This window comes from Cajanus cajan, chromosome 1 (genome assembly GCF_000230855.2).
Source record: "Cajanus cajan strain Asha chromosome 1, NIPB_CcT2T_4, whole genome shotgun sequence".
Taxonomy (NCBI): Eukaryota; Viridiplantae; Streptophyta; class Magnoliopsida; order Fabales; family Fabaceae; genus Cajanus; species Cajanus cajan.
In genome coordinates, this window is record NC_138517.1 from 72,065,051 (window position 1) to 72,091,404 (window position 26,354).

The window sequence follows — 26,354 nt, forward strand, 5'->3', positions numbered from 1 at the left end:
ATTGAATGAATGACCAAGATATTAATTTGTATGTTTATATTTATTTTTGTTAAAATTAAACAACAACTTTAATTATATATTTTAATATATATATATATATATATATATATATACATATATTATATCAATTTTATTTTATAAAAATAAAATATTAAATCATTTTTGATTAATATAAAATTATATATATATGATCTAACTGTAAAGCTTTTAATTTAAAAGTTAAATTTATAAAATTTAAATTTAATATAAAGTTATTAAACGATATAATACTTAATAAAAGTTATATCAATATTATTATTATAACCCTCTTTATAAATTAATGCATTCACTAAATCCACGTACCCAAATATTAATTTCTCCTCTCAAATCAACTATACCAACATCACTTCACAGTCTCAAGGGAATAATGTCTCCTTTGTTGTTTTTCTCATACTTTCTCCTTCCACTCCTAGTGTTCTTCCTCACTCTCAAGTTCCTTTTCCCAACCAATAAACTCCAAAACCTGCCACCGATTCTCGTCCCTTTCCCCATAATCGGCAACCTCAACCTCCTCGAAACCCCAATCCATCGCACCTTTCATTGTTTTTTGAAAAACACGGCGACATAATTTCCCTCAGCATTCCAAGAATGTTTCATCACACACGACATCTTCTTGGCCAACCGGCTACCTTCTCTCGCGGGAAAAAACATCTTCTACGATAACTCCATCGTAGGATCGCGTTCCTTCACTGACTTTCACTCAACACAACGCGTTCACTCCTTCTCTGGAATCCTAAACGATGAGACTAAGAGGCTGATACATGGGGTTCAAAGAGTGGCGGTGATGCTGCAATATACATGGGGTTTTCTCATAAGGTGGATTATTACTTGCCTTTTATGAAATGGTTTGATTTTCAGAATTTGGGGAAAAGGTTGAAGGGTAGTGTTATAAGGTATGATGCGATCTTGAATGCGCTCGTTCATGAGACTCTCGTAGCAATAAGGGGCGAAATGATTCCATGATTGATCATCTCCTGAAATTGCAAGAGACGCAATCCGAGTATTATACAGATTCAGTTAATCAAAAGCCTTGTTTTGATAATGATTTTGGCATCTTTCCTCCTTCCTCTCTTCTACACTAACGAAATATTAGATACAGGTATATGCAAAAAGTGTTATAGATATAACATCGGTAATTATATTTTTGTTTGATATATGGTCATACAATTTTACTGTTGATTTTGAAATAAGATTCAATAATATATATTATATATCAATATAGTTTATGACTACACTTTTTAATAAGAGTTAATCATCTATATACTGCCAGTATAAAGTTTTTTTACACTGACAACCAATATATCTTTTAATTGTGTCATGTCACTGTTAAAAAATAAATGTATTTACAGTGACATTTCACAATTAAAAGATATAATTGGTTGTCGATGTAAAAAAATTTCACTAATAATGTATAGGTGATTACAGTGACATGTATTTATCATTATAGGTTGTGTCACTAAATGATAATTTTTTTATAGTATATTACTTTTTCTCTCCAAACCAAGTGTTATTTTATTTTTAATTTGTAATTCAAAATCATGTGTTATGGTGGGATAAGGTTTGTGTTGTGAAATCAATTGTTATCATATGAAAAATCTTTTTGTCACCGTGAGGTATTGAAAAAGGTAAAAGATGAATTTGAGACTCAAGTTGGGCAAGATCAAGTGTTAAATGAGTCAAATATTCCAAGACATCCTTATCTCAGGAAGATCATCCTCGAGACACTTAGGTTGTATCCCACGACTCCAGTGTTAATACCACATGTGTCTTCAAAAGACATCACTATTGGTGGATTCAACATCCCATGAGACAAATAGTGATTATTAATGCTTGAGCCATGAAAAGAGATTCTTGATTGTTGAATGATTCCATAAGCTTTAAACTTGAATGGTTTGATGAAGGGGAGGAAAAAAAGTTAATAGCATTTGGCCGGGAAGAAAGGCTTGTCTAAGAGAAGCCATGGCTATGCAAAGCGTTAACTTCACTTTGGGATTGTTGATTCAGTGTTTTGACTAGAAGAGAATAAGTGAGGAACAAGTTGATATGATAGAAAATAATTGGATTACCTTGTCAAGGTTAACTCCATTGGAGGCTATGTGCAAGGCCCGTCCGCTCGTCAACAAAATTGGAAATTATTAATAGTATAAATTTATCTGATAGAGTTAGGTGATGATCTAATACTTATAATTTCAATATGTAAGTGGTGTCCAAATATATGTTGAAATCAATAATATTAATTTGTTGTATATATACCTACCAGATGAGTTGTAGAAAGAGGTGAATTGTAGGAAGAGGGTGATGGGGATGTGTATTAGCATATACAATATCATTATGTATAGTTACTTGAATAAATTTCTTTATTTTTGTTAACTATGACCCATAATGCTTATGAAAATTAGATCACACTTTTGGTTTCTCTCATTATTAATGTCGCTTAGATGAATTAAACAAAACCATTAGGTATAGTATAATAGTGCCAATATATATAGTTATTGTAATTTTCGCTCTAGTTTAGCATCACGTTCAACCTTATCCATACTTCTTTCTCGATCTAATCACAATAAAGAAATAAGAATAAGATCCACTAGTGAAAAAAAGCTTTTAAAATCAGTTATTTTTAACTTTTAGAATTGGTTCCGTAACCGATTTTAAAAAAGCCGATTTTAAAAGTTAGACTTTTAAAATCAGTTAAATAACCGATTTTAAAAGTTAACTTTTAAGATCGGTTGTTTTATAACTGATCTTAAAAATGTTGGCTCCGAAAAAAATTAAACTGGAACGGGCCGTTCCAAAACTAGAACGGACCGTTCCAGGTTGTTAAAAAGACTACTTGAAGAACGGATATTAGAACGACCCGTTCTCCTTGAAGAACGATAACGAAATTTACCTTATTAGAGACTTTAGAAAATGAGAGCGCGAGAAAGTAAAAAAAGCAATGGAAGGAAAGATTAAAGAGAATGAGAATGGAGGGAAATATAAAAGGTTTCTGACGATACTTTTAAAATCGGTTATTTAAGAACCGATTTTGTATACTACATACAAAATCGGTTCTGAAATAACCGATTTTAAAAGTAGCACTTTTAAAATCGGTCATAAAATAACCGATCTTAAAAGTGTTCATATTATTTACAAAATTTCCACTGCATCACTTTTAAGATCGGTTACTTTGTAACCGATCTTAAAACTCCGATTTTAAATCTAATTTTTACACTAGTGATCATTAGATAAGCAACCAAGTTAGCAACAAGTTCAAAATAAAATAAAAAATAAAAAAATGAGATGGTTGGACAAAGAGATCCACCTTAGAGGACAATTGGTGATTTTGCCTCAACAAAGGCAATTTTCAAGCATTATGACACCCCTGGTAACTACTCATAGTTTTGAAATCAAGCCAGCACTTTTAAATCTAAATTTAAATCTAGTTTAGAAAAATCAATTTTTCATGCAATCACTAGTGCAAAATAGTGATTTCATGATGGACTTTTATATTAGTTGTCAACCATCTATCATAAAAATGGTGCAATGGAAAACCTATAGTTATAGTAAATTTATGTCATTATTATACAAAAATCTAACGTAGAAAGAACATTCTATGTTAGGTGTTTTGTCACTAACGTCGACATAGAATATTTTTTCTCTGTCAATTAATTATATAACTAGCATAGCAAACCTAATATGTAAATCCCAAATTGTGAATTTTATTTGCGCTCTTCATTCTCTTGTGCAATGACCTTCATCTTCCTTCTTTGGTGCAACAACTCATTCGTGTTTTTCACTTGCTTGAACTGCAACAACCATTTCTGATGACCTTGTAGTGCTTCAACAACATGTTCTAAAAGAGTAAGGAAGAAAGAAAGAAGACCAAGATTTTTATAATAGTTCACTCTCAACCAATGTGTATCTTTACTCAAAGTTACATCAAGTTCCCTTAGGATTTTTCATGGGAACTCACAGGGACCTTAGAGCACATAATTACCATCCAAAACATAAAATTAATTATACATTCAAATAATTCATACAATTAATTATGAATAAGAAGAAAAATGAGCAAAACAAAAGCATTAGGAGAAATCTCCTCATACACAGGCATACAATACACATAGGATTAGAGGCCAATTTTACTAGAGCTGTCAAAACGGTAACTCGGCATGGCCCGGCTCGGCCCACCACAGGTTGGTGGGTTAAACAAGTTGACTCACCTAATTTAAAAAAAAATGTAATTTTTTTAATATACAACTAAAGCCCAAAATTTAAATGATAATTCTAAATACAATCAAATAAAATTTAAATAATCTCATGTTAACAAATATAATTCAAAATCATCTCAAATACTCTTTTGGGCCCAAAAATTCAAATATAATTCAAACCCTAATGCTCATTTGGGCAATTAGGCCCAATAAAATGAAAGTTGAAGCATAAGTTTTTTTAACGGGTTGGTGGGTCAGCCCAGCTCACCGTGGGTTCAACCCGGGTGAGCGGAGTTGTTAGTGAGCCGGGTTCAAAATTGGTCTATATTGAAATTTTCAAAATTTTTTGGCCCAACTTGGCTGGAACCCATGGTGGGCCGGGTTAACTCACCGGGTTGAGCCCATTTTGACAGCTCTAAGTTTTACTACTTACCATACAAACTCTCACTCAAAGCAAGATTTCTCACTCTGTCTTTACCTAGATAAGATCTAGAGGATTGGGTGCACAACTCTAGGGTCATTTTCTTCCTACTTATGTTCTCTAAACTCTGAAACACATACATAAAAATAGAGATGTAAAAGGATTTGATCAGAAAATGAAAATTGTTCTTTTAAAAATGCTAACTTCCCTTTAATCCTCTAATTAAAACATACTAACCTCACTTACAAATAACTTCCCTTTTTAATAAAATATTATACTATTCTTTAATAAATATCATATAATATATTTTAAAATATATTACATAATGAAATAAATATCAAATAATCTTTCTTAATAAAATAAAAACATCAAAATTACTTATATAATACTTATATTATATTTTATAAAAAAAAACGAGGTATTAGAAAAATAAAATAGAAATAGTACCATAGAATACGTGAATAATATTCAGCATTTGTATTTGTTGTCAACTATTGAATACGTCACATTTTATCAATCATTTTCAGGAAAATCACGTGTCTTACAATTCAAAAATTAGGGGGTGTATTGGATTAGGATTTTAAAGGACTTTTTTAGTGTAAAAAAATCCTGCGGATTTTAAAAGACTTTGCAGGATTTTCATGACTTTTAAGATTTTGCAGGATTCTACAAGACTTAAAATCAGGATTTTAATGGATTTTACAAGAGTTTTAAATCAGGATTTTAATAGATTCTGTGGGATTTTGTGGAGTTTTGACATTTGATAAGATTTAAAAAAAATTTCATACATTCAAATTTAAAAAGAGTCAAAGACAAAAATAATAAAAAAAACAATAATGTCTAGATAAATAATATTAATAATTCTCCATAATATCCTATCCTCTTTTTATAACATCCACTATCAATTGTAACAATTCATCGGAATCCTCCTTGGTCCAAGCTTCATAGTTTTCTTTCTCTTTTCCTTTTTCTTTATTATTTCCTTGTGAATCTCCCATTTGAATTACTAAAACAATATATGTTGAAAACTAGTTATATAAATAATTATGGATAAGAGACAAAATCAATAAAATTATATTATTATTTTTAGAAGCACACCAATCATACAAGATCAAAAAAAAAGATGAAAAACTCACTTAAAAATTCTTGAAACACTTGAAAAATTACTTCAAACAATCCTTCAAAATCCGATGAGTTTGGATGGGATTGTTTTATGAATCTGGTATTTATAAATAACACTAGAAAGTCCTTCAAAATCCCTCTGACACAACAATCCTTTAAAATCTTTATATTTTTGAATACTAATGGATTATTTTTAAGTTGTAAAAAATCTCAAATGAAGATCAGTGGATTTTAATGGACTCTTTAAAAAATCTTGAAAATCCGGATTGAATACCACTGGATTGTTTTTAAGTAACATAAAATCCTGATTGAATACCAATGGACTTTTTTACTCAAAAAAAATCTTTTAAAATCCTACGAAATCCTAAACCAATACACCCCCTTATATTAACACGAAATTTCTGTTTCAAATAACCATTGTCAACGCTTTCTAGTAAACAAAGTACATTTGAATCACAAGGCAAATTATTAAATTTTCTTTTTAATTATTATGCAAAATAATTTAACAATATTTTTCCTTCGTAAGCTCTCAAACAAAATTACGATTAGATTTACTCTGGCATGAAAAGGACATTTTTCAAAGGTCCTTTTCCAATCAATTGTACTATGAATAATTTTATTTTAAAAAAAATACTATCATAATTAGCTTAAAATAGGATTACATCCACCCTTATCTTAATTTTTTTGAACCATGTAGAAAACCCTTTTTAGTATATTTTTATGCTTATAAGTTGGGTTTAGGAGGTATACGCATATACTGAAGGGTAGGATAGTACCATATGCATCTAGGTAGTTAAAAGACCATGAAGGAACTATCCAGCATCTGATTTAGAGTTAGAAACTGCATTTAGTTTAACCTTTATAGGAATTGCCTTTGTGGTTCTAGATTTGTCATCTTTAACAATTGTAAGAGCCTTAAGTACCTTTTTGATAAATAAAAAAAAAAAAAAAAAAAGTTGACATTGGTGCAACATTGACGATTAGAATTCCTTAAGTACTATGAGTTTCAGTTGAGTTACCACCTTGTTAAAGTCAACATAATAGTAGATGCCTTGAGTATAAAAAATCTTTAAGCATAACATCCTTGATGGTTAGGGATTTAGGTCTTATAGAGAAGTTTAAAGAATTGAAACTAGCAAGTGAGACTAATCACTAAAAAAGACACTCATAATCAACGAATTTTTTTCACGAATAAATATTCATCTAAAAAATGACATTATTAACGGATTTGTCTGACGGATATATGTCTATTTAAAACATAAATGACTCCAACAAATATTACCCACAAATATTTTCCGTCTGAAATTTTAGATGAATGTTATCCACAAATTTTTTTCGTGAAAAAATTAAGATGTTTCATATAGATATTTTTCACAAATTATTTGTCTAAAATGTTCGTAAAAAATGAAAAAAAAATCGTCAGTAACTTTAAAAAATTAATGATAAAAAATTAACAAATTAAATTTTTAAATACTTAACTAATTTTCTCGTCTAATTAATTTACCATATCAACTATTATATATATATAATTTATAATTAAATGATAATATAAAATAATAATTTACTATCAATATATTTTAATATTATATAGTTAATTTTATTTAAATTGAGAAATATAAAATTAGTGAAATGATATTGATGCCTGATAGACTAAAATTAAAAGATAATTTCTTAACATTTATAATAATTTTACCAATTTTTAACTATATATTTTTTTAATAAAACAAGCTTATTATTTAATATAATTTTAAAATGATTTTTTTGAAAATATTATCAACAATACTCACAGAATTATCAACATTATTACTAAGAGGTGCATCCGTGGATAATTATATTTTTATTAATAATTTATTTTAAAAATAATAAAATTAATTCACAATTAATTATGATAAATAAAAATTAAATTAAATAATTACCTACGGCATATAAATCTATAGGTAATTATTTTTTATTAAAAAATTATGTTAAAAATAAAAAATTAATTTATAAGTAATAATGTCAAATAAAAACTAAATTAGATAAAAAAAATTTAAAAAATTATAAAATTCTTCTAGTCAAAGAAAAGTCTATAAAAACGCTATGGCATAAGAAAGACATTTGTGCTTTATATATAGAAGTTAATTATTATTTGATTAATTACTAATTTTAATTTAATATATATTTATACAAATTTAAATATGATTTATTGATTTAACTATAATATTTATTTTTATATATAATTTATTATAAATTTTAATTATATATAATAAAAATGTAACTTGTGAAATACACAAACTAAAATATTTGTATTTTTTAATTTACATAAAAATTATTGTATTATATTATATTGTAATTTGTGAAATATACTAGAATGAGAAGGATCTAAAGATTGTATAAGTATGAGATTGTATAGTTAAGGATGACTTAAAAGAATTAATTTGTACTATCTATACCAATGAGATGCATCTACTCTTTGGTAGCTTACTTCTTAAGAACTTCACAGTTAAGCGTGTTTAACATGGAATAATTTAGGGATGGGTGACCTTCTAGGAAGTTTTTCAAAAAAATGTGTGAGTGACGACAAGGATTGCATGAAGTGTCGTGGAATGGAGCTGCTGAAAGGTTAGATATGAAGTATGTTGCACTAAATAAGGGTGTTATTTAATAAGAGTGAGATAGTTAGGTTGCATGGAGTTCCTTCTAGTACAATGTCAGACCACTACAAGAAATTTGTCATTTTGCAGGAGGTTTTTTTTTTTCATATTGCGGCGGTTTACGCCTCCCTCAAAATAAGTAATGACGTTTTATAAAAACGCTGCAGTTACGTTCGCCACAAGCATTATACGACAATTTTTACCAACCTCCGTTACCTTTTCCATTCTGCGGCGTTTTGTTTAGAGGGAGTTTTTGACCTCCTCAATTTGAATGATTTTCTTTTTTTTTTTAATTTCACAATATATATTATTTTTTTAATTTAAATTACATTTAACCTGTATAAAAAAATAATGAGGTAACATAATCCAAATCCCGTTACATTTTTTTTAATTTCACAATATATATATTTTATTAAATGTTTTTAATGCACACCTATTTCAATATTTGATCCAAGTGCACCTACAACATTCAAGAGACAAATAACAAAACAATTAATCACCTATTAGTTCATAAAAATATTTAACCACCTAATCTTACATATTGATCTAAAAATTGAATCACAAGAATCGGATTTGCATTCATCTATATCTATAACCATTATGATGTTGGTGGCGTTTCCAAGACCAAATGGTATTGTCATTAAACCATCAATCAGGATGACCACATCGTTGGTCTTGCGTCCGAGCCATTATACCAAGAGGAACTAGATATCCCCCAGAATTGGTAATGGACGCAGCGAATAATATACATTAGATTCAATAATATTTGACATTCAAAATTAACTATAATCACTAATATACAAACCATTAATACGCATTCATTCAAACACTTTTTCCGCCAACATTTATCATAGTGCTCAGTGGAAGGAGAAGTCGTTAAAATACAAGCTCACGGCGAAACATTAGGGTAACGTCCACTGCCCATAAACACTTAGGTGTTTCATCTCATCATTGCACTTCTCAACACAAAATTGCTTACTACAATGCCTGGTAACAGAAAGGTCAAATACCACTTATTTTGGCTACACTAATAACAATAGGTACAACGAAATAGAACAAATAGAAAATGCACATTTAAAAACAAAAGTCAAAATCTAGAATTAGTGAATGGCTTCAGTGTGTGTAACAATCAGATCATTGATAGAAATCTCACTGAAATCTGCTAAGATAATTAAATTATCATCATAAGCCAAATCATTTTCTCAAATCAATAACAAAATAAGTGTTCCAAAATCACAAATGTTAGGAAAATTAAAATTAAAATTGAAAAACAAATGAAAAAACAAAACTTTATAATAAAAAATTGGGTGTGCTCAGACAGCCAAGGGTTAATAATCAACTTCTGAGTAAACCCCAGATCAGAATCTCTAGTCCACAAAATTGTCTCGTCACAGCACAAAAATAATACCTAAATTTTAATTTCAAAAGAAATTAAGAAAAAAAAAAACAAAAGATTACTATCACAAAGCATTGAAATGCCGAAAATGAATTTCGTAAAGATGAAATCTTCAGGAGATTTAGGAGAAATTGAGAGCGTAAGTTCACAAAGAGAATGAATGAAGCAATTTGATGAAATTTATGAAGCACTAAATAAACCCATGTACCTACTTTTCCAGAACCGAGCAGCTAAGCAGGGCGGGAGGTGGTGGCGCTGTCTTTGTTGTTGGGGAGTGCAGTGGAACAGCCCTATGCGCGCGGTGGTTGGCGACTGAAATGGGCGACGGTTCGGGACGGGATGCGTCACCCTCCTCCTGGCAATGGCCTCACAAAAATCACCTCCCTGCATGAAGCGGAAATGGTAAAGAAAAGAGGGAAAGCACCTCCCTGCATGAAACGAAAACCTAATGGAAAAGAGAAAGAGGAAATGGTACCTGAGGAAGAAGGAAGGGGATCGTGAGGTTGAGAGAGAAGAGAGGCTCGAAGAGTGGAAGAGTGATTGAAGGAGGGATTCAAAAAAATTGGAGAAAAGTAAGAGAGGGAAAGCAGGAAAATTTTTGCAGGAAAAATTGTATATGAATTCAGGAGGGCATAAACCTCCTAAAATAAATGATAGAAACTGCCGCTATATTCAGAATTTTAAGCGTTTCTTAAAAATGTTGCAAGTCATGTTAATTTGAGGGGATTTTTAAAACTCCCGTAAAATAACCTCCACTAAATAATATTTTTTTGTAGTGGGCAGAGACCCTAAATTTATGTTGAGAATTTAGGAGAGTTTACATAGAGCTTTAGGAACCAAGCTTAGGCTAGGTTCTAGTGTGGTTGATCATTCGGAGCATAGATGACTGCTGGAGGAAGTAGCAGCAGTAGAGGCAACAAGAGATGTACTACGTATTTTTTTGGAAATTTCCCTGAAGCCTACGATGAGTATGATATGTGGAAAATATTTCAACGATTCGGGAGAGTGTGGGAGGTTCTAGTGGCCAGGAAAAGAAACAAATGGGGTCGCAGATTCGGTTTTGTTAGGTTCCTGGACGTTGTTGATGCCAAGAGACTCGAAGACCAATTGGATAAAATTTATATTGGTAATGCCAAGCTATATGTCAACCTGCCAAAGTATCCGAGGCGGAGTGCCTTGCAGGATCAACGCGGAATGGAAAGAAAGGGTCCCCGCGCAGCAGAACATCCAGGGGTAACTTCGTTCGCAGCGGGTCAACCAGGGATAGAGCAAGTAAGCAAAGCTTCAACCCAACCACAAGTTAACCTGAAGTCCTATGCAGAAGCAGTTCAAATAGGTATGAAGCATGCAGAGCGAGGAAAACAGGTCTGGAGGCGTAAATCCTCTACGCAGCAAGACAAATGGAACGGCGTGTCTTTTACGGTGACAGAGGTTAATACACACTGGCTAAATGATTGTTGGGTTGGAAAGTTAAGGGATTTAACAATGTTTGAAAAATTAAAAGAAACCCGACTTTTTCATGATGCGGCAACCGTCAAAGTCAGATATATGGGAGATGATATGGTGTTGATTTCTGGTGTCGATGAAGAGATGCTGAACAATCCGAATCAAGAGAATGAATTTTGGTCCTTTTTCCACTCAATCCAAAAGTGGGAGCCCAATTCCATTCCTGGAAATAGATTAGTTTGGGTTCGGTGTATTGGGATTCCTATTCATGTATGGGGTGAGGAATGTTTTTCCAAAGCAGTGGGAACAGTTGGCTCATTGGTTGCTATCGACAATGAAACATCCTCTTTTAATAGACTTGACTCAGCAAGATTGCTTATTAAAACATCTGCCCTTCAACTAGTGAATATCCATTTTATGGCGAAGATCAATGGTGTAATTACGTGTGTCCGTATCCAGGAAGAGTTGGCTACCTCGGTTAACCAATGCAGTTGTTGGATGAGATGTAATCCTAATATGTCGGTGGCATCTAACGAAAGTGACGCAGATTTGAGTTTCAACTCATCGGCATCGGAGGATAATGAAGACAATATGAGTGTGGAGGAGGAGAACGCTACTCCGGCGACTCAACGTTGTGTGGATAAAGAAGGAAGCAATTTGAATCTTGATCCTATGGTTCTTACCCAGCGGGTGGATGATAATGAAAACGACCAAAGGATAACTCATGTCATGGCGTGTAAAGGGGGAAGCGTGCCATCATTGCTTGGGGATGGACAACTTGACAATAACATTGACTTGCTTGGTGGAGGATCAGGTTTGGGTCCACCCATATTAACGAAAAAAACAGCAATCGGATATCAAGAGAACGATTTTCATAGGGAGGCAGGTAAGCATGCATCTGAGGAATGTCAGGATTATAGTGTACCAAGGTTTGACCTTTGTTACAAAGGTGGCAACCAAATTTTGGAGGTCGTAGCTAAAGTGGGCTCCATCGGGGGTTACGTGGCAAATGTTTCAAGGCCCAACTTAAGTGGTCTTTCACTTACGAATGGTGTATATGGGCTGTCTAACCCTGGCCCATCTACGCCTATTATAGAACACGCTCCAAGCCAAACCATTGTGGAAGAGTCTCCAGTTGGGATCCAAACAAATGCTATTGAAGAAGTAGACGTGAGTCCGGGAGTGGTGGCTTATATCAACCCCCAACCTGCTATTGTTCCTTCCAATTCCCCATTGACTCATTCTCTCCCCCCTCTAGATGAAGTGGCGAACCGGAATCACACCATTATTTCCAACCCGCGATCCATCAAAGGTAAACGGGTTGCATCTGTTAAGCAGCATCGAAGAAAGGTTAGGCAACAAGCCCTTTCGTTTTGCAATTCAATTTCTGATGGAAATATTAGAAATTGCAATAGGATGTTCTGGTTAAAAGATGAGGTCATAGAGGCTAAGCGAGTCTGGGAAATTGGCAAGGCATTAGGCGTGACTTTTGATGGTGAGGAGGAACATATCATAGAAACATTGGTTAATCTAGAGTCAAGAGATCAACAGGAGAGGCATAAGATAATTGACGAGTCAAGGGTGGATAATATAGTCGGTAGATCATGAAGTTGATGACTCTTAATGTAAGAGGGATGGGAGGGAAAATCAAGCAGAGGTATATTAAAAGGCTCATAATTGAGGAAGACATTCATATCTTGTGCTTGCAGGAAACTAAAAAACAGGATGTAACAAATGAGGTTTGCTGTTCATTGTGGGGGGACAACGATTGTGACTGGAGGATGGTTCCCGCCATTAACAAGGCGGGTGGTCTATTAACTACTTGGAGGAAAGACAAGTTTGATTTGGTCAATCAGTTTGAAGGTGTGGGATTTCTAGGTATTGTGGGTACCTGGAAAGATAATGGTGTACAAATTGTGATTGTTAATGTTTACGCCCCATGTCAATCAATGTTAAAACGGGAACTGTGGGCTGAGCTAATTGGTAAGAGGAGTGCTATTTCTGTATCTCTCTGGTGCCTAGCTGGAGACTTCAATAGTATTAGAGTGGTGTCTGAAAGGGTCAATTTGGTGCACGAAAGTCATAACCAGACTGATATTCAACTTTTCAATGATTTTATCTCTAATATGGAAGTTGAGGATATTTCTATTGTTGGTAAACGATTCACATGGTTTAAGCCAAATGGTATGGTCAAGAGTAGGTTGGACAGAATCTTGGTTTCTAGGGATTGGTTTCTTATTTGGCCTGGCTGTCTACAGACTGTATTAAATAGATGTATTTCTGACCACTGTCCAGTCAAGATGCAGGTGTGTAACTCAGATTGGGGACCAAAACCATTCCGCACCCTAGATCATTGGTTTCAAGACCCATCGTTTAAGAAGTTTGTTGTGGACTCTTGGGAAGGAATCTCAATTCAGGGGTGGGGTGCATATGTTCTAAAGGAAAAGTTGAGAGTGTTGAAGTCAAAGCTAAAACATTGGAATCTAGAGTCTTTTGAGAATCCACAGGCCTTACAACAACGGATCGTCAAAGATCTAAACTACCTGGATAAGAAGGAGGAAAACCTTGGGTTGTCTGAAGAAGAGATCCATAAGAGAGTGGAATTACAAAATGAGTTTTGGAAAGTGGCAATTAGAAACGAGGCGGTTCTATCACAACAGTCAAGAGTGAAATGGTTGAAAGAAGGGGACTTGAATACAAAATTCTTTCATCTCATGGTAAGCTGGAGGAGAAAGAAAAATGCCTTGAAAGGACTATTCATTGATGGTTCTTGGTCAGAGGATCCTACAGTAGTTAAGGGACATGTTAGAGATTTCTTTTATCAGAGGCTTCAAGAGCAGTGCCAAAATAGACCAAGACTGGATGGTACACATTTTAGATCACTTTCCCAAGATCAGAATGAATTACTCATTGCTCCATTTTCTGAAGAGGAAATTCGATCTGCAGTGTGGGAGTGTGGTAGTAATAAATGTCCGGGTCCTGATGGTGTGAATTTCAAATTCTTAAAGGAATTTTGGGAAACTTTTAGAGGGGATATATGTCGCTTTCTTATGGAATTTCATCACAATGGGAGACTGCCTAGGGGCACGAATTCTGCCTTCATCACTCTAATACCAAAGAAACAGGATCCACAAAGCCTTGAGGACTACAGACCCATCTCCTTGGTTGGGTGTATGTACAAGATTTTAGCCAAAGTTCTTGCCAATAGAGTCAAGCGAGTTCTGCCAAGTGTTATTGATGAGCGACAAAGCGCCTTCCTTGAAGGTAGGAATATGTTACATAGTGTGCTGGTTGTTAATGAGGTTATTGATGAAGCTAAGAGGATGAAAAAACCTATCATATTCTTTAAGGTTGATTTTGAGAAGGCATATGACTCTGTGTCATGGGAGTACCTACTATATATGCTTGAGCGCTTGGGTTTTAATGATAAATGGATTGGATGGATCAGGGAGTGTCTCAATACAGCTCGTCTATCAGTGCTAGTTAATGGTAGTCCCACTGACGAATTCCCAATGAGAAGGGGGCTAAGACAAGGTGATCCCTTAGCCCCCTTTCTCTTCACGATTGTAGCAGAGGGGTTGTCAGGATTGATGAGGGAAGCAGTGAAGCATAAGAGATTTAATAGTGTGAAGGTCGGGCACAATCAAGTTGAAGTTAGTTTGGTTCAATATGCAGATGATACAATGTTCTTTGGAGAAGCTTCTTTGCAAAATGTATTTCTGATAAAAAGTCTAATCAGATGCTTTGAGGTGGTCTCAGGGTTAAAGGTCAACTTTTTCAAGAGTAAATTTGGTTCCATTTGTGTGGATCAGGCCCTAGTGGAGGATTTTGCACATTTGTTAAATTGTGCACTTCTATCTCTACCGTTTCCATATTTAGGCCTCCCCATCGGGGCAAATCCTAGGAATGTGGTCACCTGGAGGCCAATTATCTCAAAAGTTCAGAAGAAACTTGCGATGTGGAAGCATAAAGTTCTCTCTATGGCTGGTAGAGTGTGTCTGGTGAATTCTGTGCTAACTTCCCTCCCTCTTTATTATTTATCTTTCTTCAAAATCCCAAATCGGGTGTCTAAGGAGATAGTTTCCCTACAAAGGCGCTTTTTGTGGGGTGGAGTCGGGGATCAGAAGAAGGTTTGTTGGATTAGTTGGGATAAGGTGACCCTACCAAAGGAAAAAGGGGGATTGGGAGTAAAAAATATCATACTCTTCAATAGATCGCTACTGGCTAAGTGGAGATGGAATCTCTTCCACCAATCCAGCTCTATGTGGGCTCAGGTTCTACAATCAAGGTACAGAGGTGGGCACAATCTGTGTGCTCAAGCCTCCTCTCAGAAGGATTCTATATGGTGGAGGGATCTTTTAATGGTGTGTGGTGGAGTTGAGGAGGATAATTGGTTTGATAAGTTGATTGAGTGGAGAGTTGGAGTGGGGTCTAAAGTTAGATTTTGGCTAGATAAGTGGGTGGGGCCTACTAATCTTGCAGTTGCATTCCCTAGATTGTTCATTAGCTCTGATCAGCAACTTGCTTCTATTGCAGAGATTGGGGCATTTGTGAACGGAGAATGGGTGTGGCACCTCAGGTGGAGGAGAAATAGATTTGAGTGGGAAATTCCTTTAGAACAACAACTTTTGCGCCTAATTAATAGTCGCATCTTCAATTCCTCCCAATGCGACTCTTGGAGTTGGGTGGCAGAGTCCTCAGGGATGTTTTCTGTTAAGTCGGCTTATCAGATCATATTAGCTGAGTCAGTCACTATTGAAGATCACGATATCTTCAAGTTAATATGGTCTATCCCTGCCCCTCCTAAAGTTCTCTTCTTTGCTTGGAGGCTTCTGAATCGAGGACTCCCAACTGTGGATAATTTGGCACGCAGGAATATATTACTTGGCGAGCATGAATCTAGATGTATCTTTTGCAAGGTAGATATTGAAACCACTACACACATCTTTTGTACATGTCCGATGGTTGATAGAGTTTGGAAACAGTGCCTCTCCTGGTTAAATTGTCCTGCACCTCTTCCTAGGCAGATCTTCGACCACTTTTCTTTCCTCCCAGCACCAATTCAAAACGAGTCAGAGGCAGAAACTTGGCATACTGTGTGGCTAGCTACAATGTGGACCTTATGGAGGTACAGGAATAAGTGTATCTTTGACGGCGGAACATTTGAGCAAGGTAGTATAGTTAGAGACATTCTTATTTTTTGTTGGAGGTGGCTATCCACCCTCAAACCATCCTTTGCCTATTCTTTCTCTCAATGGAGTAGCAATCCTGGGCCATGTATTTGTTTCAACGGGTGTGGATAGGGTAGCAGGTTCTGATTATGAGGAGATAGAAATGTACTAAGTATTTCTCTATAATCCTGGAAAACTCTATACTTTGTATATGGGTTCAGGTACCCCTTGTACCTGTTATATATTAATTTTGCTGTTTAAAAAAAAAAAAAAACCAAGCTTAGGCTAAGTTCAACTTACCACTCACAAAAACAAGGCCAAACCAAGCGTATCATCCAATCTTTAAAGGATCTCCATTCAACATGCGTGACATAAGATAATTGTAGTTAGGATTTTTTTTTTTACCTTTAATAGAGTTTACCTATTCAATAATTGCCATTATAGTATTGTGATTGTATCTTATGAAGTCTTATATGGAAGGAGGTGTAAGATACCCTAATGTTGGTCTAAGTTAGGAGAGAACCTAATGTTAGAACACGAGATATTTTTGCCACAACAATTACCAAACATCCCCTCAAAGAACTTTGAAGGCTATCTAAACAAAACCTTGTTCATCTTTCAACATCCTCTAAGGCTTGAGGCATGTATACTAGATGGACCTTAGGTAACCGAAAACTAATGCTATTATATCACCTTTGACCACCTATACACTTGCACATATATGGTTCATACCAGTTCAACACCTTCTGCCACATATACACTTGTGCGTATATGGTTCATACCCGTTCAACATCCTTAACCACCTATACACGTATGTGTGTGTGCATATGGTTCATATCCATTCGTCACCATCGATCACCTATATATATACTTGATGGTGTGTCATTCATACCAATTCAAGACTCTTGGTCACCTATATACCTGTACCTGAATGTGTGTAGTTCATAACCACTTGGTACCCTCGGGCACTAATGCACGTAAGCTTGTATGCAATGCTCGTTTGACATTCTTAATTAGATGTCATTACCCTATGAAATTGAACTTCCAAGTCATTCGACAACTGAAAATAATGAGTAGTTGCTCACCATACATAAAGATAATTAGGGTAATTAAGTTTAATCGTGATAAAAACGTAAATTAAGGATTTATTACCTAATTGGTAATCTCTGACCAAGGCCCGTTGAAATCTAAACCTATCACAGTTAATATAAATAATATCGTATATTAAGATAAAGTTACTTTTCATAATATATTTGCATTTATTACATTTAGGAAGTTTCTTATTCGAGTGTTGGAATGTTTTTTGTAATTACATTAAAGAGACATAGCGTGGAAAACATCGTTGGACAGAAATAAATATAATATCAAGTTGTTTTTTTTTTACTGCATGTTAGTTATTCATAACCTTTTTGATACAAAATTGTCTCACGGAGGGGGAGGCTTAAATTAAAAAAAAAAACAATTATATTTTCAATTTAATTAAAATAATATCATAGTAAAATACTCCATTGAATAATAGTGCTTATATATGTTAATAAATCCTTCACGAACTTGTTTTATATTGTATTTCTTTTTCATAATGCACTATATAGCTTACAATATAAGTAAATAATAAGATTATTTTTAACAGTTATTAACACTGCAAATTACCCTAATATCTTAACTGCACCAAATTTTTAGATAAAAAAAAAAAAACATGACATACACAATTTTCGATGGAATTGAAGTAATAAAATATAAGGAGACATTTCTATTTAAATTTTTACACGTGGTTTTATAATGTAAGAATCTTATATTTATCTTTCTCTTAAAAGGCTTTTTTTTTTTCATCAATGAGCATCTCTTATAAAATACGAAAATTAATTCCTTTCAAGGATTTAACCGACACTGAATAGGTAAATATTTTCCCACAATTTAAGTTTTGTACATACATAAGAGATCAGATTCGAATCTCACTTGATTAAATACAAAGAAAAATAAACACAGTTTTCATGTTAAAATGCTAATTGATAAAATTAATCACCAACAAACTGAGATTCAACGTACATAATTATTTATTTACGACTATCAATTTAAAGTAATAATCCAGATGTAACAAAGGAGCACAATTTCTCAAGTATAAAAGGTCACTGCTTCTTATCTAACGAAAGGTACGATGAACCACTCTGCATATAATAACTGGAAGAAAAATACAAATTAAACATCACATCAGTAACAAAAGCTAAGAGTATATGTGCTCCAATTAATATGCATAATTGATGTGAATGTTTGGCTACTGATTAATTGTAACTTTTCCATAAAGCTGGAAAAAGTTATGTTTTTTTATAAATGTAAATAGTCAAACCAAAGTGCCAAACACATTACAAACACACACGAATTTGAAAACCAATATATTACGGCGTCAAAATGCCTAATTTGTATTTATTTAAAGGAGTTTATCAACTATAAAATCCCATTATTAAAACTTTTCTATAATAAAATTGCTGAACTAATAAGATGATTGTGTAGAAGCTAAACAAATGAACTTCTAAAAATCTATGTGATATATTCACTTTAACTTATGCAAAAAGTTAACTCATTTTTCCTTAAAATATTTTATTTTAAAGGATCGGACTATTGTGAAGAGGTTAATAAATGACTATGGCATTGTGTCCTAATATATCAAGTGTTTTAGATAGTGATGAATTCTTCACAAAGTTGTCGACAAATGGTTGATCTCTCTAGTTCTTATCACCATAAATAAAACCATACCAGTTCTTATTTTTTTTATTTTAATGATCAAATTTCTGAAAGTAAATCTTTATGGGAATTTCTACAACCGTCTATCTTATCTTTCTTTCACTCCCATGTCCACCAAATCATTTTTCAAATTCTAAGGAGAAACCACTTACTAAGTATTTTTCTTTTTAATCGATACCTTCAAAGAAGTTAATGGAGGTTGCCCAAAGGAAAGGACTTGGTTTTCAGCATAAAAAAAATTCATTAAAGCTAATGAACATTATATTTTAGCTATTAACATGGACAACTATTCCACTTCAATATGAACAACCCTTTAAGGTGTAAGTTTTTGCTCCTCTTTAACTTTTATTATTGTTGTTCTGGACAGCAGTCTAACTTACATTTGACATTTCTTTACAAAATTACAACTCATCTAATCTTACCTGAGACAAGCTTTAGATAAAATCAAACTAGGGTTTCACATCAAAGATTGGCACATGACAATTGAATCAATGATGCTCACACATCATATATAAATGAAGTAATAAAACTTTCCCACAAAAACACTTTTATAAGACTCCTTAACTTAGGTACGCATTCACTGATATTTCAACTCTAACCTAAGAAAAGTATTAACTTAAACATCAGAATCCTTCTAGATGTCACTACCAAAAATTTAGATCATCGTCGCTTGAGCCACCACATTTTTGTCAAAAACCTAACTCTTCACCTAATTAAGTTCACAACATTGGCACTGTCTATCGGAAACACCAGATTTCTCTTTCAACTATTCAATTTTTCGTGATTAAAGAAATTATTGATCTTAAAAAACTACAACAATCTTTCATCACTATTACACATTATCAATGGAAGCGTCACTTGAGCAATAAAGTGATTCTCAATATGATTGGAGGGGAGTATGTGTGATTATTAGAGGAATTTCACGGGAGGAACTTGTAGTAATAAGAGGAAGAAAAATGTGAGGGAGATTATGATGACTTCTTCAGAAGAAAGAAAGGACAAAATCTTGTAAAGGTTAAGGGTTTAGGGTTTAGGATTTTGCTAATTCTGATTCTGATTGAACATTGGTGTTGTCTATAGAGAATGGCATATTGCTCTTTCAATTCTTTGTGTGATTGAAGAAATTGTTATGATATTGAGTTAAAGAAACTACAACAATCATTCATCAAAATTGTACATTATTGAAGCATTACTTGAACAATAAAGTGGTTCTCAATACAATCGAAGGGGAGCATGAATGATTATTAGAGGATTCAGAGGATTTTCAGGAGACGACTTTGTAGTAATGTAAGGAAGAAATATACGACGGAGATTATGATGACTTTTTCAGAAGACAGAAAAGACAAAAACTTGTAAATGTTAATTTTCGGTCTTAATTTGTTGATTTTGATTTAAATTTTTTTTATTACAAATCATGATGTTTTCCTATTAGTAAATGCCTCAATCGCAAAGTAAGGATGTTATTTGCTGATATTGAAAACTCAACTCATAGCATATTTTACGGCCTTTTTAAGAATTAGGGATACGTAGCTCTTGATGACTCATCATTTTTATCTTATACGATTTTCTGGCTATCATATTAAACCTATAGGATATGTAAAACTGGCAACGAAATTTAGAAAGGCATCTATAAACAATGGTTATTCATTTCATAGTAGCAGATTTTATCTCACCATAGATGATATGAAGGTTGTAACATTATCGGGAGATTAGAAAATAAAAAGGAAGAGAATGTTATACAGAACCTTTATAGGCAACCACCCTCTAAAATTAAAGTTTGAAGAAAATTGGGGAAGCTAAGAAATCTTTTTGACCGAGCTAAATTGTCAAGATGGCTTGAAGAATGATGTCTAGATGACTAGATTGAAATTAACCCAATGGAGAATGCCTTCTAGTTCAAAAATTGGAAAAAAAGTAAGAGCAACTTACAATGTTAGGCTTGAATTGAGATGAAAGAATGAAAGAAAGTCTGGTTTTTTTTGCTTAAGGAGATCATTGAACTTTTTGCATGGGAATTGATGGATAAGCTGAGAATAAATCCCTATTTTTTCTATCATAGATTCGAATTTGATCCTTCAGTGAAATTAATTTTAAAAGAGAAGGAAGATTACTTTAGAGCGGTAACAAGTTGAACGACAAATTAAAGAACTATTAATGGCACGATTTATAAGGGAGGTGTACTACATGAATTGTTAATATTGTGTTAGTAAAATAGAAGAATAAAAAATGGAGAATGTGAGTAGAATATATTGGGCTTAATAAACCTTGTCATAAAGATTTGTATCCATTACCATATATTGATAAGCTAGAGGACATTTCTTCAAGTTGTCGTTATTTGACTTTTATGGATGTTTATTCCAGTACAATCAGATATTATTACATCCATATGATCAAGGAAAACAATGTTCATCATAAAAATAAAAATAAAAATAAAAAGGAAAAATATTGTTTTAAAGTGATGTCTTTAGGATTGAAAAATGTCAGAGCTATATATTACAAAATAATGAACAATATGTGTTTGACAGGTAGGGATGATTTTCAAGGTATATATATATATATATATATATATATATATATATATATATATATATATATATATATATATATATATATATATATATATATATATATATATATATATATAATGATATGATCATAAAAAGCTCAACACCAGAATGTCACTTAGAAGATCTAGTTGAAACTTTTCTCTAGTTAAAAAAATATAATATAAGGTTGAATCCCACTAAATGTGCTTTTGGAGTATCAATTGGAAAGTTCTTGGGACATATGTTGCCAGAAAATGGCATTGAGTTGAATCTGAACAAGTGTTAATTAAGCAATTTTAGATGTGAAAATCCCTAAATGTGTTAAAGAAATAAACAAGTTGATGGGATGATTAGCCGCTCTGACAGGATTCGTGGCACAATCATTTGAAAAAGACCATTCGTTTTTCACAATGTTAACGAAATATCGTCCTTTTGAATGAGGTAAAAGTGTGAAATACTTGTATGCAAGTGGATAGCATTTTCATAGACTTTTTTTTTTTTTTTAAGGTTTTCTTAGAACTCCTAAAGGTTTAGATTTTGTTTGGGTGATGTGTACAAGTTGACTAAATCTTCACATTTCCTTCCAACTAACATTAGATATCCCTTAAAAAGGTAGAGTAGCTTGCACATTAGTAAGATAGTTAGGTTGCATGGAATTCCTTTTAGCATAGTGTGACACTCTAGGTTTACGTCAAGGTTTTGACAGAGTTTACATATAGATTTAGGAATCAAGCATAGGCAAGTTAAGTTCACCATACCACCCATAAACAATTGGTCAAACCGAGCGTACCGTCTAATCTTTCGAGGATCTTCTTAAAGCTTTTGTGTTAGAAGAGAATGGTAGTTAAGAAAATTTCTTATCTTTAATAGGGTTTACCTATAACAACAACTATCAATTTAATATTTGGATGACATCTCATGAAGCCTTGTATGATAAGAGGTATATGTCACCTTTATGCTAGTTTGAGTCAAGAGAAAACCTAGTGTTAGGACCTGAGATAGTTATGCAAATTAAAAAAAAAAAAAAGAGTAAGGATTATCTAAGAGAGGATAAGAATAACTCATAATAGGTAGAAAAATTATCATGATATGAGAAGAAAAGCCTTAGAGTTTAATAAAAACAATCAAAGTTTCTTCGTAAATAGGGGTAGAACGTGTTTTGAAATCACATAAACATCTTCCTTATTTCATTATTCTTTTCCAAATTCTTAAGTATCAATGAAGGCGCATATCAAAAGGCTTTGCCATTATCCTTGTCAAACATCCATAGTGCCTTTTAAGGGAGGGTGAGTTTTAACACCTCAATTTTCATAAATAAAATAAATAGAAGGTTTTAATTCAAATAAATAAATAAAGGGTTTTGAGAAATTGATTTTTTATGATAAAAAGGCATTTAAGAAAGATAATAGGTTATGAGATAAAAGTGTTTTCTAACTAATGGATTTTATTCCTCATAAGTCCAATACACTCTTTATATAGATAGGAGTCTATTAGGTTTAAACCTAATTTTATCTCATTATTTTTTTTAGTGTCATCTTGGAATCCCATCATAAAGTTGTGAAACCAAAGAGGAACCTTGAGGGGGTCTTGTTGCTACTACCTCGTCTTGCCTCCTTTCTTGGAGTTCACTTATCCAGGTAAAGGCAGTGGATTGTCTCACTCAAGGATAAAGTATGGGTTTTGGAAGAGGGGTTGGCCTTGATCCTAAGGTAATGTTTATATGTTTCTTAGAGGGGTTATGAATACCACTAAGCTTGTGTTGTCGTATGATTTGCCTATTGTATGTTTCCTTTTAGTTCCTTTATGTATGATTTGTTGTTGACTTTGGGCTTATGATTCGGTCATATTCCTATTGTCTCCTTTTGAGAAATTGAATGTTCTGTGCATTAAGAGTACAAATTTAACTTAATGGAATAATTTGGGAGAATGTGTGTTGAACCTTAGAGCCTTAAAATCAATTAGAATGGATTGGGTATCAAATTTAATTCATAATTGGATTAGGATCAAATGAGAACCCTTATATTAGGCTTGCAATTCACAAAGAAACTTAATAGAATGGTTATAGGTATGAGAAACATGTAATAGGGTTAATTTTGCATATCTATAGAATTGTAGAAAATTGTCAACATGTTATGCATATATAGGGACATGAACAAAGTCTAAGAGCCCCTAGCAGCTTTGTGGCTTTTGTCTCCAAGATGCCGAGTGTTATTGATCAGATGATGTTGAGTACTAAAACACATGAAAGTAAACTAATGTTGAATACTAAGAGCCCATACCAACACTAAGCACCATTTGACATATAAAAGTTACATAAGTTAAGCTTTAAGTGTGGCAACAATCACACTTAACATGAGAGCTTTGAGAGTAAGGTTTTCTCTCTTTGAAATAAAGTGCCTAACGTACCTTGTTGGTAGAGGTCACGTGGGAGTTCTTCGCTAGACCTTGGGGGAGATTAGATCTAGTGGAAAATCCTAGTGACTATGTTGATCCCATAGTTATGCATTGGGATGTAGCAATGGTAGTTGGATGGCCCTCAATAGTCACTCAGTGGAAAGCATACTACATTGAGGTGGCAAATGGCCACTTGCATGCTTTATATGTTAAACACTACATTTACATCTAGTTCACTTTTACAAGAATTTTGAAATGGTACCACATGTATGAGATAGAGGTCTACGATGCATCACACTAAATCTCACACACACACACACATACACACACACACACACACACACACACACATATATATATATATATATATATATATATATATATATATATATATATATATATATATATATATATATATAAATGTTTGATATTGATCTTAGTATGTCTAAATGTTATATTTCTTTTATGTTTGTAAGTTGTGCTTACAACCTTGTTATATCTTGACGTGATTTGAGATGTATCTCACTCTATATTTGTTGTTTGTGTTTGTATTGATTGTCATTTACAAGTAATGATGAATTTGTTTAGGATGTTGATGATGTGAATATAGAGGATGTTTATGCCTTTTAGTCCATGTGATGCTTTGAGACATGTTGTAACAAGCATAAGGCTAAGGAGGGGAACCATCTCTCAAAAGCCGGCCCAAGAGGTTGGAAAACCTCCCGCCTTATAAGGCCTCTTTGGTAAGGAGACCTCCTCGATGTGGGATTTGTTACATTACCACTCCCTTCGAAAGCCAGCGTCCTCGATGGCTGCACTCCACGGTACTTCACTCACCGGCACTTCACTCATCGGCACTTCACTCGGCCTTTTGCCGGTCAGAACCCTCCGATGGTCAGAACCCTCCGTGGATAGCCCTTCTCGATTTGGCTGGCTCTCAACGAAAGCACCATTTGTAACAAGCATAAGGCTAAGGAGGAGAACCATCCCTCAAAAGCCGGCCCAAGAGGTTGGAGAACCTCCCGCCTTATAAGGCCTCTTTGGTAAGGAGACATCCCCGATGTGGGACTTGTTACACATGTTCTGTTAGAATGTGTTCTGTTAGAATGCCACATTGAGGCATTATATTTATGATGTTTTACCTTTATGATTCATCTTTATGATTAAGAAATTTGGATTTCAATTTTGTAATGGTCATTGGAGTTCCAAAAGCTTTGTTTAATTTAGTTAAAGACAATTATATTTAGTTTTGAAAGTTGTGTATGGATGTGATACTCTGTACTCGCAAAAAACTTTTTGAAAATTTGTTGTTTTAGTTAATAATTTGCAATACATTTTTAACTCAATATTTAGATGAAGAGGGTGCAATATCAAGTTTCCTTTCCTTCTAGTCCATACCACAAACTCTAATGTTCAAAATTCTGTGTTATAGTCGTATATAGAGATCTACAAAATCCAAGAGCAAAAACACACACCCATGACCTCACTAAAGTCAATAAAAGGAAATTAGTAAAGGCAATTGACATTACATTTCATTTTGTAAAATTCCTAAAGTCAATAAAAGAAAGTTCAAAATTAGTTGTTGACAATACTAAAAGACATACAAAAAAGAAAAATGCCACGTGAAGCTCATTTATAGTTACTCAACAAACTACCGTTTTAAATTCATTTTCTTTAAAACAAAATATGAGAAAGCACATGTAGTTTTCAAATGTAATTTTCAAATATAAGTATATCTTGAAGGAAAGAACATGTAGTTTTCAAACACACAAATTTTAATCTTTTGGAGGAAGAACAAATAAAAGAGAAAGATAAAATAATTTTAGTATTTCAAGAGAAAGAAATGTAATTTACCAAGATATAAAGTATACAAATCCCTCTTTCTCATCTTGCTTCTCAATATTATGGAGATACTACCCCGATCTCATTTTGCTTAATATTTTAGTTAAAAAATGTCCCATTTTGATTTTGATTTTATAATATTAATTAACTATAAAATAGTTTCCCTATTATATATATCCTTAAACATTTACCATGGAGTGATAAAATAAAAAAATGTTTAAAAGAGAAAAAAATCTAATTATAAAATCAAAAGTATTAATTATATTTCTTAATTATCATACCAAAACATGAGATAAAGGGAGTAACTAATAAGATTCCTTAATGTTCAAGGGTAAATAGCCAAACAAATGTATGGGTAAAGAACTATAAAATTGACTATAATGGTGACATTTATTTTTTATTTTAATGTAGATTTTAA

The 26,354-nt window shown here is 33.1% G+C and overlaps 1 protein-coding gene, 4 non-coding genes and 2 pseudogenes across 5 annotated transcripts in view; 2 read left to right on the forward strand and 5 right to left on the reverse strand.

The window, feature by feature from the left end:
• Window positions 1-283: 283 nt before the first annotated feature.
• On the forward strand, window positions 284-2,409 carry LOC109814850 (isoflavone 2'-hydroxylase-like; annotated as a pseudogene).
• LOC145950666 (isoflavone 2'-hydroxylase pseudogene) lies at window positions 1,578-2,409 on the forward strand (annotated as a pseudogene).
• A 6,546-nt stretch (window positions 2,410-8,955) lies between these two features.
• LOC114916945 (naringenin 8-dimethylallyltransferase 1, chloroplastic) overlaps window positions 8,956-26,354 on the reverse strand; it is a 39,273-nt gene continuing 21,874 nt past the window's right edge. Inside the window, exons 13-15 of the mRNA XM_029274663.2 lie at window positions 16,716-18,593; window positions 10,011-10,182; window positions 8,956-9,389 (exon numbers count right to left, since the gene is read on the reverse strand). Coding sequence (XP_029130496.1) covers window positions 18,552-18,593 — 42 coding nt within the window. The 3' untranslated portion in view covers window positions 8,956-9,389; window positions 10,011-10,182; window positions 16,716-18,551. The remainder of the gene's footprint in view (window positions 9,390-10,010; window positions 10,183-16,715; window positions 18,594-26,354) is intronic.
• On the reverse strand, window positions 9,004-9,128 carry LOC114916949 (small nucleolar RNA snoR80). Its single transcript, XR_003805617.1, has one exon. It is a non-coding gene; the product is annotated as a small nucleolar RNA snoR80 (small nucleolar RNA).
• Window positions 9,255-9,360, reverse strand: LOC114916948 (small nucleolar RNA Z152/R70/R12). The gene has a single exon (XR_003805616.2). It is a non-coding gene; the product is annotated as a small nucleolar RNA Z152/R70/R12 (small nucleolar RNA).
• On the reverse strand, window positions 9,511-9,594 carry LOC114916947 (small nucleolar RNA R11/Z151). The gene has a single exon (XR_003805615.1). It is a non-coding gene; the product is annotated as a small nucleolar RNA R11/Z151 (small nucleolar RNA).
• On the reverse strand, window positions 9,708-9,803 carry LOC114916946 (small nucleolar RNA Z157/R69/R10). Its single transcript, XR_003805614.1, has one exon. It is a non-coding gene; the product is annotated as a small nucleolar RNA Z157/R69/R10 (small nucleolar RNA).